At 39.5% G+C, this 15377-nt stretch overlaps 2 protein-coding genes across 2 annotated transcripts; one reads left to right on the top strand and one right to left on the bottom strand.

Moving 5' to 3' along the window:
* The first annotated feature begins 2070 nt into the window (after nt 1-2070).
* LOC136158188 (olfactory receptor 6C74-like) lies at nt 2071-5875 on the top strand. Its single transcript, XM_065919962.1, has one exon. It carries the CDS (start codon nt 2074-2076, stop codon nt 3088-3090), a length of 1017 nt encoding a protein of 338 aa, XP_065776034.1. The 5' UTR covers nt 2071-2073; the 3' UTR covers nt 3091-5875.
* Nucleotides 5876-10088: 4213 nt separating this feature from the next.
* On the bottom strand, nt 10089-11045 carry LOC136158187 (olfactory receptor 6C2-like). The gene has a single exon (XM_065919961.1). The coding sequence runs from the start codon at nt 11043-11045 to the stop codon at nt 10089-10091; it is 957 nt and encodes a 318-aa protein (XP_065776033.1).
* Between the last annotated feature and the right edge of the window lie 4332 nt (nt 11046-15377).

The following is a 15377-nucleotide window of genomic DNA, read 5'->3' as shown; positions in this document are numbered from 1 at the left end:
GAGGCAGCAGTGTTGCATGTTAGATGCTCTGTTAACCCACTGAGGGAGGCAAGTCCAGACCTACTGTCAGGACTCTAAGTAGTCCCAGAGTCAAGTTCTCACCCAGAATTGCAGGCCATGATATGTGGTTGTTTTATTCAATTCTGCTTCTTTCTGGGACTTCGGTGGTCAAGGCTTTGTGAAGCCTTGTTGTGGTATGAAAGAACCTGGGCTTTAGAAATAGGATTTCCTCGGTCGGGGACACTGGGAACATGGGATGCATATTCACCCAACTCGGTGACAACAGGCTGTGACACTGAGCTTCCTTTTCCTCTACTTTCTGCTCAGCCCAGAACAAGCACAGGATTTCTTGGAAGAGAATCACTGCAGGAGGGGGAAGCTTTACCCCTCATGAAATGATGAGTATATTCCTGGCCTCAGAGACAGTGGTACTTTGGAGGACCGCTGCAGTTAATGGAAGACACGCAGTTGCTCCTCCAGGCTACCCTGGGGGCATTGCCACTCTGGAATGAGCAGTTTGGTTGTATGAGCACAACTTCTCAAAACTTGACCCATGAGAGGTTAGAAAGAAAAATTCACTCCATGTTGCAGTCTTTCAGCTTATCATAAAGATTCTAGAGCCCAACACTCTCAAATAGATAGAATTTAGTGAGGAGACTGAAGAGAGAAAAAGAATGCTCATTGACCATTGATATGAGCGATGCCATACTGGTGCCATGTTCCCAGACCATCCTTTATAAACTGGCCAATCTCGTGAACTGCTATTACACTTCATCGCACTTACATGCCAGCAGGAGCCTCAGAATGACAGGGTCCATCCTGGATTTACAACTTATGCTGTTGAGCAGCCCCAAATACCTCTGGCCTCCAGCCTCTTCTATAAATTGATTGTTCTGAAGAAGATCATCTCTAAGGCCTGTGTTGTTTGTAGGTCAGCGTTAATCAAAGATTGGAGAAGGAAATGGCAACCCATTCCAGTATTCTTGCCTGGAGAACTCCATAAACAGAGGAGCCTGGTAGGTTACAGTCCTTGGAGTAGCAAAGAGTTAGACACGACTGAGCGACTAACGCACAATTAATTAATGATACTAACAGGATGATGGAAAATTCAAGATAAATACACTTAAGCTTCCACTTGGGCTTGGAATCATCAACAATATATTTCTTCATATTTTAAAATATTTTGGTCACAGCGTTTGGAAACAGCAGGAGCTCTGGATCCTAGGAGATAGAGCTAAAGTTCCACGTAGGTGACATAACTCCCCTGGAACTCTCTTAATCCTCAATTTCTCATTTTATAGAAGAACAGGCGAGGAAAACATAATAGCTAACATGATTAAGGTGGATAGAAACAGAAATATTGGATTTTGGCGACCAGCAAAGTATCAGGCAATGGTAAAGTCCTCATCAAGTGATTATTTCACCCATAGAGTTTGTTGTATATTTTAAATTGGATATTGAAAGGAAGTGTTACTACTATTACTGTTGCATATATTTACAAACTGATAATACTGTAAAACATATAAAGTGGTAAAATAAGCCAATGTCAATAAGGGCTTCCCCGGTAGCCCTTGATAAAGGTAATGGTAAATAGTAAAGAATCCACCTGCAGTGCAGGAAACCTGGGTTCAATCCCTGGGTTGGATTAATGAATAAATGTCAATAAGTCCATCTACTGATCCAACTATATTTAAGAGTATAATAATGATCCTAATATTGAAATTTGACATTAAGGGACATATAGGAAATGTGGACATTACATGTCAAGTGAGTTACATGTTCTATCTTACTTAATTCTTGTAAGAACTTGGACAAGCTTCAGAAGGTGAAAGTGAAGTCCACAAAAGAACATTCCAAAGATGATCTGTCTCTACAAAGTTGGACTCAGTATTGAGATAGTATGGAACTGAGCTTCTTCCAGGGCAAGAATTGATTCACTGAACCACGCTGCTAGGTGCCCAATTCCTTTCTGAGGAGCCAAATACGTGTTCTTATGCTTCTCTAAAACTTTTGAGCTCATTGTAATGCCTTTATTTTAGGTGAAGACCAGCAGGTGATGCTGAGTGGAAAAAGATGTCCACGGAAATGAAGAATGGGACAAATGTCCAAGAATTTACCTTGGAGGGCTTTCCTGCTGTCCAGCACCTGGGCAAAATCCTCTTCCTGGTGCACCTGCTGGCATACCTGGCATCCATTGCAGGCAATGCAGTCATAGTCACCATCACCTGTGCTGACTCCAGGTTACAGACACCTATGTACTTCTTCCTACGCATTTTCTCTTTCTTTGAATGTTGCTTCACAAGTGCTGTTATTCCTAAGTTTCTAGTCATCTTTCTTTTCGGCAAGCAAACGATTTCCTTTGCTGCCTGTTTCACACAAGCCTTTGTTTTTGTATTTCTGGGAGCATCAGGGTTCCTCCTCATAGCAGTGATGTCTCTGGATCGGTACCTGGCCATTTGCAAGCCTCTTCATTACACAACCATCATGAATCTGAGGACTTGCTGTCTCCTGGTCACAGCCTGCTTTGCTTTGGGCTTCACTCTCATGGCTTGTCTTGTGGTGAAGGTGTCCCAGTTATCCTTCTGTGGCCCCCATGTCATACCTCACTTCTTCTGTGACCTCAGCCCCCTGATCCATCTCTCCTGCTCTGACACCAGGTCAGTTGAAACATTGCTCTTTGTCCTTGCTTTGTGTGTCCTTTTGACATCCCTCATCATAACCATCACTGCATACACCAACATAGTCATCACAATCATTGGACTCCCATCAGCCAAAGAGCGGCAGAAAGCTTTCTCCACCTGCTCCTCTCACCTCATTGTCCTCTCTCTGATGTACGGCAGCTGTGTCTTTATATACATGAAACCAAAGCAGGTAAACAGGCTGGACTCCAACAAGGAGGCTGCCCTTGTGAACACAGTGGTGACTCCCCTGCTGAACCCTGTCATCTACACTCTACGGAACAAGCAAGTCCACCAGGCTCTGAGGGAGACCAGGAGCAGAATGAAAATATCAAGATTTAAAAAAAACAGTCACCTAGCCTTGGGCTGGAAGGCTTCTAAAAACCATTCATCTTCATTCCAGAATTCATAATTAAGAGTCTCTTGCAGACCTCACTTAATCTGTTCACTCGTCCCCAGTAAAATGGAAATATCTGTGTTCTCAAGGCCACATTTATCATGGTATTTCTTCCTAAATATACCACATATTGATGGCAGCTGACTTTAATTGCCAAATCCTTTAATGTATTTTTACTCTTCCCTCTGTTATAAACCATGTGCTTGAAATTTCCAAAGTTTAGCCATTTTTGCCCAGGTTGAAATGTGTCTATTTTTCCTTCAGAAGAAACACCACAAAAAAAGATTGACATATTTTTCTTTTGTTTGTTTTTTAAACCAATGTCTGAAGTTAGATAATCACAAATACATTTTATGAAATCCATCCCACATCATGATTGGATCATACTTATCTTGAAGTTCCTGTTACAGAATTTATATTTCATCTTATTGACAATCAAGAAATACTAAACTTTCTCTTAAAAAATCACTTATGTGTTATAATTAGCTACATATTATATGCCATAGCTATGGGTGTTGTATTAAAAAGAGATTGGAAATGCCAAGGTCAAAGTAGCAAAGTGGGTACAGAGAGTGTTACAAAAATTGGGAGAAAGAGAACAATAGTTTAGGAAGTAGCAGTGGGAATGGAATACACAAAGACCAATAGTAAATTCTGAATCATCTTGCATTGGACAAGCCTGGGTTCTAAGCTTGCTACTAACTCATCAAATTCCCAAAACTCATCAGGTAACTTATCCATCAAATGTGGAGTTTGGGCTAGATAATCTCTAGAGTCCATTTGAAAATATCATGGAGATAGATAGATTCCAGATGCTGCAAGAATCTGGAAATTATTAATAAGTTCCACTGTGAGAGGTGAATTACCGGAAAATGTATTGAAGTTGTTGAGGTCTAGTATTTCAGGAACAAATCATGACAAATCTACTGAAAAGGGGGTAAGCCAAGATTTTAATCAAGATTTTATAGTAATTTACTTAATTTAAACTAATCAGTTGTACTTTTCATTTACTTGAGACAATGATTAATGTGTGAGTCTGACAAGTAGAAAATTAAAGACCAGAAAGCTCAAATTGAATTTGTGGATCCAGGCTGGCCATTGCCCGCCACAGGTAATACCCAGTGAAGGACGAATTCTAATATGAGGATTAATACATTAGATTCTGGGGATGTAAAATATTTTCTTGAGACAGACTCCTGAGTTAATTTTACACACAAAAAAAATTCCAATAATAATTTTTAAAACATTAAAATATTTCAAGGAGATAAGATTAAAACACAAAAAGCTGTAGATATTTAATGTATGCAACTTGATGTGTTTGGAGATAAGGATACACTTGTGAAACTGTCATCACTCTAATGCCATAAACCTATCTATCACCTCGGAGAGTTTCAACCTGTTGCCTTTGCTGTTGTTTTTTCCTTATATGGTAAAAGCACTTAATATAAGATCTACCATCTTAGAAAAAATTTAAATAGACAACAGAACATTGTTAACGATAGGCTCTATGTCATACAACTGTCCAGAGCCCCTTTATTTTGTGTAACTAAAACTTTGTTCCTTTATTAATACCTCTCTATTTTCTCCTTCCCCCTGCTTCTGAAAACCAACACTCAATTTCCTGCTCTGTGTGTGTGATTAGATTCCACATATATCTGAGATCAAATAGCATTTGTCTTTTGCATCTGGAATATTTTACTTAGATAATATCCCCCAGTTACATCCATATTGTGGCAAATAACAGGAGTTTCTTCTATTTTTAAGGCTGAAAAATATAACACTACATATATATATATATTCCACATATATAATATATATATTCCACATATATAATATATATCTATATATTCCACAAATTCTTTATCTGTTCCTCTGTAGATGCACATTTAGGTTATTTATATATCTTAGCTATGATAAATGCTGCAGTGAACAAGAGTACAGTTATCTCTTTGAAATCCATATTTCAATTTCTTTAAATATACACCATTGCAGTCAGAAAGGGAAACCCAAGTGACATATGGAATTTTTATCAATGTTGATGCAACAGAGACTATGAGCAAACCTTAAAGATACCTGGGTCTCATTAGGAGAATTTACAATACAGTTGGATAGATGCTGAACTTACTATATAAGTCTGAGGAAGTTCATTGGTTGTTGTTGGAAGCAAAATATTGTCATATTAACAGGGAATGAATTGCATGAATTGTGAATGGAAACAGTGTAATAAGTGCTCTCAAAGACTATATTATCCTTGTAGCATCTTCAAATAAAATTAGTCATAATTACCCTAGGGTGTACAAAATACCACACAACACTATGTGTGTAAAAGTACAATTAGATAGTTTCTTATGAACAAAATATCACAAAGAAAAAGTAAAGAAAAAATCCAGTTTAAAATAACACCAAAAAATACATGGGAATAAACTTAACAGAGGAGGTAAAAGACTTACATGCTGAAAACTGTAAAAATTGATAAAGAAAATTGAAGATGATTCAAGGAAATGGAGAGATGTCCCATCCTCTTGGATTTAATTCAGTTTAGTTCAGTCACTCAGTCGTGTCCAACTCTTTGTGACCCCATGAACCGCAGCACACAAAGCCTCCTTGTTCATCACAGATTCCCGGAGTTTACCCAAACTCACGTCCATTGAGTCAGTAATGCCATCCAACCATCTCATCCTCTGATGTCCCCTTCTCCTCCTGTCCTCAGTCTTTCCCAGTATCAGGGTCTTTTCAAATTAGTCAACTCTTTGTATCAGGTGGCCAAAGTATTGGAGTTTCAGCTTCAACATCAGTCCTTCCAGTGAACACCCAGGACTGATTTCCTTTAGGATGGACTGGTTGGATCTCCTTGCAGTCCAAGGGACTCTCAAGAGTCTTCTCCAACACCACAGCTCAAAAGTATCAATTCTTTGGTGCTCAGCTTTCTTTATAGTCCAACTCTCACATCCATACATGACTACTGGAAAAAACATAGCTTTGACTAGATGGACCTTTGTTGGCAAAGTAATGTCTCTGCTTTTTAATACACTGTCTAGGCTGGTCATAACTTTTCTTCCAAGGAGCAAACTTCACTGATGCTCTTCTCAACTTAAATGAATGGTTTATGTATGTGTTTTGTTTTTTTAATTTTCTATAATTACATCCTCGAATTTGCTATTCTGTCATCCGTAATGTCCAATATGCTATTCATTCCATCCAATAAAATTTTCATCTGAGGCATGTTGTTTTGACTAAAAGAAGGTGCACTTTCCATTTTAAAAGCCCCCATATTGAGGTATGATTGACGTATAAAAAGCTGTGCATCCTTAATGTGTACAACTTGATGACATTGAAGATAAGTATGCACTCATGAAACCATTATCACAATCATGGCCATAAATCTATACATCACCTCCAAAAGTTTTTACCAATCCCTTTAGCTTGTTTGCTTTTGTAGTTAAGAACACAACATAAGATCTGCCCACTAACCAACAATTTAACACAGTACAGTATCATAACACTAGGCCCCATGTTGTACAGTGGTCTAAAACTCACTCATCTTGCAGTGTTGAAATTTGCATATTTTGATTAACACCTACCTCCCTCTATCTGGCTCACCTCAGACCCTCTTAAACCACTGTTCTACTCTCTGTCCCTTGAGTTTGGCTATTTCAGATTCCTCATTTTAAAAAAAGATCATATAGTATTTGTCTTTCTGGATCCAGCTTGTTTTATTCAGTACAGTGCTCTCTAGATCCATTCATGTTGTCATGTATTTTAGGATTTCATTCTTTTACAGTTCAATAATATTCTGCTGACATATATACCACATGTTTTTATCCATTCATCCTCCAATGGTCACAAGTTATTTCTATATCATGGCTATTATGAACAATGTTGCAAGGAGTCTGGGAGTGCAGATGTCTCTTCAATATCTGGATTTCAATTCCTCATTTATTTATTCTTGGCTACATTGAGTTTTCATTGCTGTGTGTGAACTTTTTCTAGTTGCAAAGAGCAGGGGCTGCTCTTCATTGAGATGTGAGGGCTTCTCATTGTGGTGGCCTCTCGTTGCAGAGCACGGGCTCTAGGCATGCGAGCTTCACTAGTTGTGGTACATGGGCTCAGCTACTCAGCAGCATTTGGGATCTTCCCAGAGCAGAGATTGAAATCATGTCTGCATTTGCAGGCAGATTCTCAATCACTAAACCACCAGGGAAGTGCCTGGATTTCCATTTCTTGAATACATACCCACAAGAGGATTTGGAAATCATATGGTAGTTCTATTTTTAATTTTTTAATGAACTTCCCTACTATTTTTCACTCTGGCTTCACCAGTTTACATCCCCATCAAAAGTGTACAACAGGGGCTTCCCTGGTGGCTCAGTGGTAAAGAATTCACCTGCCAGCACAGGAAATACGTGTTTGATCCCTGACCTGGGAAGATTCATGTGCCTCAGAGCAACTAAGCCCATGCACCACAACTACTGAATCTGTGCTCTAGAGCACAGGAACTGCAACTACTGAAGCCTGCACACCCTAGAGCCCATCTTCCATAACAAGAAAGCCACTGCAACAAGAAGCCTGCATACCACATCTAGAGAGTAGCCTCTGCTACCTGCAACTGGAGAAAAGCCTGTGAAGCAACAAAGACCCAGCACAGCCAAAATAAATAAACAAATAAATAAAATTACCTTTTAAAAGTGCACAACAGTTTCCCTTTCTCAATATCCTGATCAACACTTCTTGTCCTTTGATTATTTTGGTAGCAGACATCTTCACAGGTGTGAGATGAGATCTAACCATAGTTTTGATTTGCATTTCCCTTTTGATTAGTGATGCTGAGCATTGTTTCATGTGCCTGTTAGTCATTGGTATGTCATCTTTGGGAAAATGCCTACTTAGGTCTTTTACAAAGTGCTTATTTTATCAGGGTTATTTCTGGGGGGTTTGTCACTGATTTGTATGTTTTCTTTATATATTTGGGGTACTTAAGGCTGTGTATGGCCCCAATTCAGCATTACCTCCTCTCACTACCCTGCACACAAGGCTCACCTTAAGCTAGCCCCTCCTAGCCATGCACCTGCATGCCCTCAATACCCCCAACCTCCTCTGCCATGTGCCCTCATGTGAGGAGATCCTGCTGTCAGTAACTACACAGTTCATTAGTAGTTCTGGGGAAAGTCATTGTTGACACAACACCTCAAGCCAAAGGAGCACACCAAGTATGAGAAAAAAAGAGAAGCCTACACACAAAAAATACAGGGATCTTTACATATGCATGTGTTTTTAGTTGCTCAGTCATGTCCAACTCTTTGTGACCCCATGGACCATAACCCACTAGGCTCCTCTGTCCGTGGGGATTCTCCAGGCAGGAATACTGGACTGGGTTGCCATGCCCAACCAGGGGATCTTCGCAACCCAGGGATTGAACCCAGGTCTCCCGCATTGAAAGCAGATTCTTTACCATCTGAGCCACTAGGGAAGCCCAATGCATATGCTTAGATTGGACAAAAATGTGTTCTGTAAGTTGAGTAAATCTGTTCTTCAAATTCTTATATAATCTTGTGCCAAAAGTCTTTCCAACATGGAATTTTATTATGTCTGCAGTTACAGAATAATATGGTCAGAGAAAACCACTGTGGCTATCAACAAACCAAGACAGGTAAATTCCAGTTCTGGAGTTTTTCTCACCATTTTGACCCCAAATCTATCATTTGCTATCAAAAGCTTGACTAATTAAATTACAGTTGTAATTCTTTCATTAAAACATCCTGTCATCTCTCTGCCATGCTCAAACTGTATTTCTATTATAGCATGTACATGTGTCGTATCAGGTAGCAACAGTGTTATTTCACATTAGAACTAACAATGGACACCCAGAGGTTATTGTATCAAATCTCTCATTCATAAATATAGATCCTTGTTATAGATTTACTTGACAAGACTTTCAATTACAGTTAGACTTATTTCCATCTATGATTAAACTTCTTTAAACTTTCTGTAGTTTCCCTTCCTGTGTTCCTTCTTCTTCAGGTCTTCTGTAGTGAAATCAATCTGGCAAAGCAGTAAAACCAATGGGAACTTTCAACTACAGACATATAAATTTTCATCATAGTGGGAACTAGAGTTGTAAGGATTTATATTCTACTTATATACAACATATTCAACATTGAAATAATTTTATTGAATCATTTAAGTAATTTTTATCATTATGACAGTTATGTACATACATGTCCTTCAAAACTCAATATAGTGACTGTGTTACATCTATGCCTGAACCAATTTGATATTCTTAATACTTGTGAATTTTGCTCTCCATCCCCTTGCACTCATCACAAGTAGATACTTAAAACCACATTTTCCCCACTTTGAGATTCCACATGCATCAAATGGAATTATGTATGTTGGGTTCTTCATTAAAATTTGTTGAATGTTATTGATCTAAAACAAATAAATAGGACTTCTCTGGTGGTCCAGTTGTTAAGAATACACCTGCCAATGCAGGGGACACAGATTTGATATCTGATCCAGGAAAATTCCACATGCTGTGGGGCAACTAAGCTCATGTACCACAACTAGTGAGCCTGCACTCTCGGGCACGTGAGCTGCAACTACTGAGCTCACGTGCCACAACTACTGATGCCTGCACACTCTAGAGTTAATGCTATGCAACAAGAGAAGCCACTACAAGGAGAAGCCCACACCACAACCAGAGAGTAGCCCCCATTCGCCACAATTAGAGAAAGTCTGCATGAAGCAATGAAGACCCAGCATAGCCAAAAATAAAAATAAATTAATTTCAAAAACTAATGAATAGACGAAGGTCCAGGAAGATTTTTCATCTGAATATAAAGAAGAATATTAGTAATTGCAAATAGTGGACATTCATAAGACAAAAAATTTATTATAAGAAGAAATAAGCAAAACCTTAAAGAACATATTTGCAAGTCTATATAGGAGATTCCAGAAATAGGAGGGAGACTGCATTAGATGGAAAAGGTGGATTTGCCCTCCACGAGTCTGTGGTTCTATTTCTGTAATCGCACCCTGGTCAGGGCATTCCTCAGAGCCTGGTGGACCTGCTTGTTCCTCAGAGTGTAGATGACAGGGTTCAGCAGCGGGGTCACCACCGTGTTCACAAGGGCGGCCTCCTTGTTGGAGTACAGTTGATTTGTTCCCTTTGGTTTCATGTATATAAAGACACAGCTACCATACATAAGGGAGAGGACGATGAGATGAGAGGAGCAGGTGGAGAAAGCTTTCTGTCGCTCCTTGCCTGATGGGAGATGCATGATTGTGACTACTACGTTGCTGTATGAAATGATGGTTATAATGAAGGATGTTGAAAGAGTAAACAAAGCAAGGCCAAAGGCCAACATTTCAATAGATCTGATGTCAGAACAAGAGAGATTAATCAAGGGCCCCAAATCACAGAAGAAGTGAGGAATAACATGGGAGCCACAGAAGGACAACTGAGAAAGCTTTGTAACTGGAACCACTGTGAGGGAGAATCCCAAAACTAGGCAGGCAGTGACCAGAAGAGAACACATCCTCGGGTTCATGATGGTTGGATAATAAAGAGGCTTGCAAATGGCCATGTACCGATCCAAGGATAATACAGCCATAAGGAAGGAAACAGTTGCTCCCAGGAAAAGAAAGAAAAAGGCTTGTGTCATGCAGGCAACAAAGGAAATTTTTTGCCTCCCCAACAGAAAGATGGCCAGCAATTTAGGAATAACAGTGGTTATAAAGCAGCATTCTGAAAAGGAAAAACTGCTGAGGAAGAAGTACATAGGTGTCTGGAGGTGATGGTCAACCCGAGTGATGGTGATGATGAGTATGTTTCCAGTGATGGAGGCCAGATACATCAGCAGGTGCACCAAGAAGAGGACCTTCCCCAGGTGCTGGACAGCAGGAAACCCCTCGAGGATGAATTCCTGAACTTCTGTCCTATTTCTTGCATCCCCCATTAATGACTTTTCCATTTCTTCAATAAACTCTCTTTGTGTTATGCAGTGTCATGATTAAGGAATGAGGAATCTTATTTTATTACATATATAAAATAATGTAGGTATGGTGACTAGATTTATTATTTTAAACATTATATTTTTGTATAGTTTTTGCCCATTAATAAGTAAAAATAAGTGATTTCTGTCTTTGATTATGTTTACTGAGACACAGCCTAAAATCTTGGATAAATAAGAACTGCATTGTAGCTACACGTTTTCATAAAATCATTTTAACAGAGCTAGTCATTTTTCTAAATAGTCTATTGCCAAGCAGAAAAAAGTCCTTTTAGTTGTGTATCTACTTATGCAACATATTCCTGGTAAGATATCTCTTATACCATGCATCTTCAAGATGAATATAGCAAAAGGAAAATTATAGCCTTAAAAAAACTTATGGTCATGGAGTCTGTCACTGCACAAAAAAAAACCCCCCTTGATAAACTTAGGATTTGACATCTGTATTTATAGCATCACTTGCAGGAAAATTTCTGGTGGTCTGAGTTGTAGCTTTCTAAAGTAAGTCAGATTAGAAGAGTTAACAGAGAGACTCTGATCAGATTGCTGGAGAGCCAACCAAGGTCAGTTTTCTACAAAGCCTGAGACCAGCTAGTAAAAGAGGAGAATTTTTCCTTTGTCCTGTGCAGGCTTCCCAGGTGACACTAATGGTAAAGAACTCGCCTGCCAATGCAGGGGGTATAAGAGACACAGGTTTCCTGAATCCCTGAATCCGTAAATCAGGAAGACCCTCTGGAGGAGGGCATGGCAACCCTAGACAATCCCAGGGACAGTTAAACCTTGCAGGCTACAGTCCATAGGGTCGCAAAGAGTCAGACAAAACTGAAGTGACTTAGCACTCACACAGTGGTCAGTCTAGGGGAGAATCAATATCTCCTGACCCTTTCAGTTTATATATTTGGGGAAATGGGCTTCCCTGGTGGCTCATATGGTAAAAAAAAAAAAAAAAAAAAAAATCTGCCTGCAATGCAGGGGACCCAGATTTGATCCCTGGGTTGGGAAGGTATCTGGAGAAGGACATGGCAACCCACTGCACTATTCTTGCCTGAAGAATTCCATGGATAAAGGAGACTGGCAGGCTACAGTCCATGGGGGTCACAAAGAGTCAAACATGACTGAGTGACTAACATTTTCACTCAGTTTGAGGACAAAAAGAGAGTACATGCTTTGACTCCCGCAATTATTTTCTGATTCATTTTCTCTCCAATTGTCTACCTAAATAAAATAATACCTTTCACTCTCTAATCCATAAATTTCTCTTACATGAGCCTTTCTCATGCAATTAATGTTAATCTTTGATCTCTGAACTAGACCATCTGATACAGCCCAGTATGTAAGACCAGCTTAAAGAGAAGCAGACTTTGCTTCAGTTTAATATAAATAAATTACAAAATTATCCAATCACACTAAGGTCATGTACTCACCCACACACAACTAACAGTAACCAGAGACTTTTCCTCTACTCTTCTAACAAAAGAAGATGCTGGTTTAGGCAGAAGGAAGGGAGGAAAGAAAAAGAAAGAAAGGCATAAAGGAAGAAAGGAAAGAGTGAGAGAGGAGAAAGGAAGAAAGGAAAGAGAGTAGAAAGGAAAGAAGGAGGGAAGAAGAAAGGGAAACACCTGTATTTGAAATAAGCCTAATTTGCCCCAGAGAAAATTTCAACATCTGTATCATGTCTGCTAAGCATTCTTCTTCATATGAATCCGGAGTTTTCCACAATTGGAATAAACCAAAGTGACAGTTCCATGGCAATCTTTCCTGATGAAATTCTGGGAAAGAAAGAAGAGCATATATTACCCGTGACACTCTACTGGAATCTGGGAGTGAGTTCTCTAGGAATTTCAAAAAGCTATCATACTCTCCTTGCAGGCTCCCAGTTCCCCAGACTCCCATTCTGCTCCTACCTCAGCCACCACCAGCAGGAGACGTCCCTGGCTGGGAAACGTTACAGGGCATTGTGAGAGACAAGAGTCTCCTCTCAAACTGGTCCCTGCTACACACACTTCTCTAAAATTTCTCAAAAATGACTTGCAGGGCAGATAAAATGCATTACCACTCCCCACCTCTCCAGTTTTGGGAAAATGCGCATGTCTCTGGGAGCAGAGATGAAAGTGAAATGAATTTTCCCACCTATATTTTAGCTGGACTGTCTCTTGACACCACTTAGGATCCACCAGGCCCAGTGGGCACACCTGACCTCATTAGAAGAAGATAGAAGAAAGCCTTCTAGAGGTCAAAGCTGCTCCAGGATCCCTGGTGACTGCTAATTGGGCACTGTTGGAAATATAAAATTAGAGCACACACATTACAGTTAGTCTTTCATTATGTATGCAACTATAACAATATTGACTCACAAAGGTCTGGATATTCCTCCTGAAAATCTTCAGTGGTGGACTACATATAATCCTCCTAGAGTTTGTAAACTCCCATTGCATTATGTTACTAAGGTGGAGTCAGATGGAGAATTTGGATTTATACATGGCCCTAATAAAGTAATATTCTCCCTTATTCTGTTATAGCAGTGTCAAAGACACCAAATAAAATAAAATATTTCAATAAGAGCTAGGGTCTCATAACTTAATACCAAAAAAATGTCCAGGTTTCAGTTGATAGTAACTAGTCATAACAAGAACAAGGATGATTTCAACTCAAAAGAAAAAAAGACAATAAAATTAACACCAATATCAAGATGACAGAGATACTAGAATTACATGACAAGGACTTTAAAGTGGCATTATGAAAAATGCTTCAACAGGGGCTTCCCTGGTGGCTCAGCTGGTAAAGAAAAATGCTTCAACAATAAATTAAAAACATACTTGAAACAATTTTTTAGAAAATTTCAGTCAGGAAATGGAAGGCATAAAGAGTAACCAAATGAAAATTTTGGAACTGAAAAATACAATAGCTAAAGGTTTTAAAAATTCAATGGATGGGCTCAACAGCACAATGAAGGGGAAAGAGAGGGGAATCAGTGAAATGACAAGAACAATAGAAATTATGCAGTAGGAGCGACAAAAAGAAAACAGACTGAAAAAAATCTAAACACAGTCACATGGGCCTTAGAACTACTTTAAAAAGATTTAACAATTTTATCTTTGAAGTCTATAAAGATGAGAAACGGAGTAAGGAATTTATGTATACAAGCAACAAACATGTGGACATCGAAACTAAAAGTACAAAGCACTTACAATCACTCAGGAAGAATGAAATGCTTCTGTGTGAATCTAAAAAAAACATGTGTAGAACTTATATAATGAAAACTACAAGCTACTGAAAAAGAAAGATCAAAATAATAAAGAGATATACTATGTTCATGCATTTGAAAACTAGAGAGGAGAGATCAAGGTGGCAGAATAAGAATACATGGAGCTCACTTCCCTCCACAAGCACATCAAAAATACATCTATGTGTACAATAATTCTCAGTGAAAACTAACTGGAAACTAGCAGAAGGACTCTTACACAATCAAAACTGAAAGAAAGATATATCCATCATTGGGTAGGAGAGGAAGAAAAGTGAGTTGGCATCTCTGTTCCTGGGAGGGGACTCAGAAGAAAAGGGAGATTGTACCTGCACTGGGGACTGGGCAGGTCAAGCACAAGACTGTGCATCCCAGTTCTGGGATCCCACATGGAGGAGACAAACCCTCTTGCCTGGTTGGAGGACCACTGGCACAGATGGAAAAGAAGCCTAGACTCAGCTCACGAGGAATGTGTGTACAATGGCTTGCCACTAGGTGGGGTGGGAAGACGTCTGCCCTAGTGATCCCTAGGTTTCCCACAACTCCCTCACCACATGACCCAGCCCAAGCTGAGGAAACACTCTAGCCAGGCTCACTCCATGTACTGAATCTGAGGTGGCCAGCGCCAGAGAAAAGGTTTATCCTTAGAATGCAGAGGTGATCCATTCCCACATAAGAGCCTGGGTAACAGTGATCATTGATGGTGCTTTCTCAAGCTGGGCAACCAGTAACCACTAGTTTTGTTTTTAGTGGTGGCTGCACCAATGTACATTTCCACCAACAGCATACAAAGGTTCCCTTTTCTGCACATCCTTACCAACATTTGTTATTTGTGTTCTTTTTGATGATAACCATTTTGACAGGTGTGAGATGATATCTCATTGTGGTTTTGATTTGCCTTTCCCTGATGATTAGCAAGGTTGACCATCTTTTCATGAGCCTATTGGTCACCAGCACTTCCCCTTTGGAAAAATGTCTACTGAGTTCTGCCAGTTTATTAATCTGGTTGTTTCATTTTCTAATGTTGAGTTGTATGAGCTGGTTATGTATGT

Source organism: Muntiacus reevesi, chromosome 2 (genome assembly GCF_963930625.1).
Source record: "Muntiacus reevesi chromosome 2, mMunRee1.1, whole genome shotgun sequence".
In the NCBI taxonomy this organism is placed as follows: Eukaryota; Metazoa; Chordata; class Mammalia; order Artiodactyla; family Cervidae; genus Muntiacus; species Muntiacus reevesi.
The sequence above is the reverse complement of the archived record's forward strand: the minus strand, read 5'-3'. Positions and strand labels throughout refer to the sequence as shown.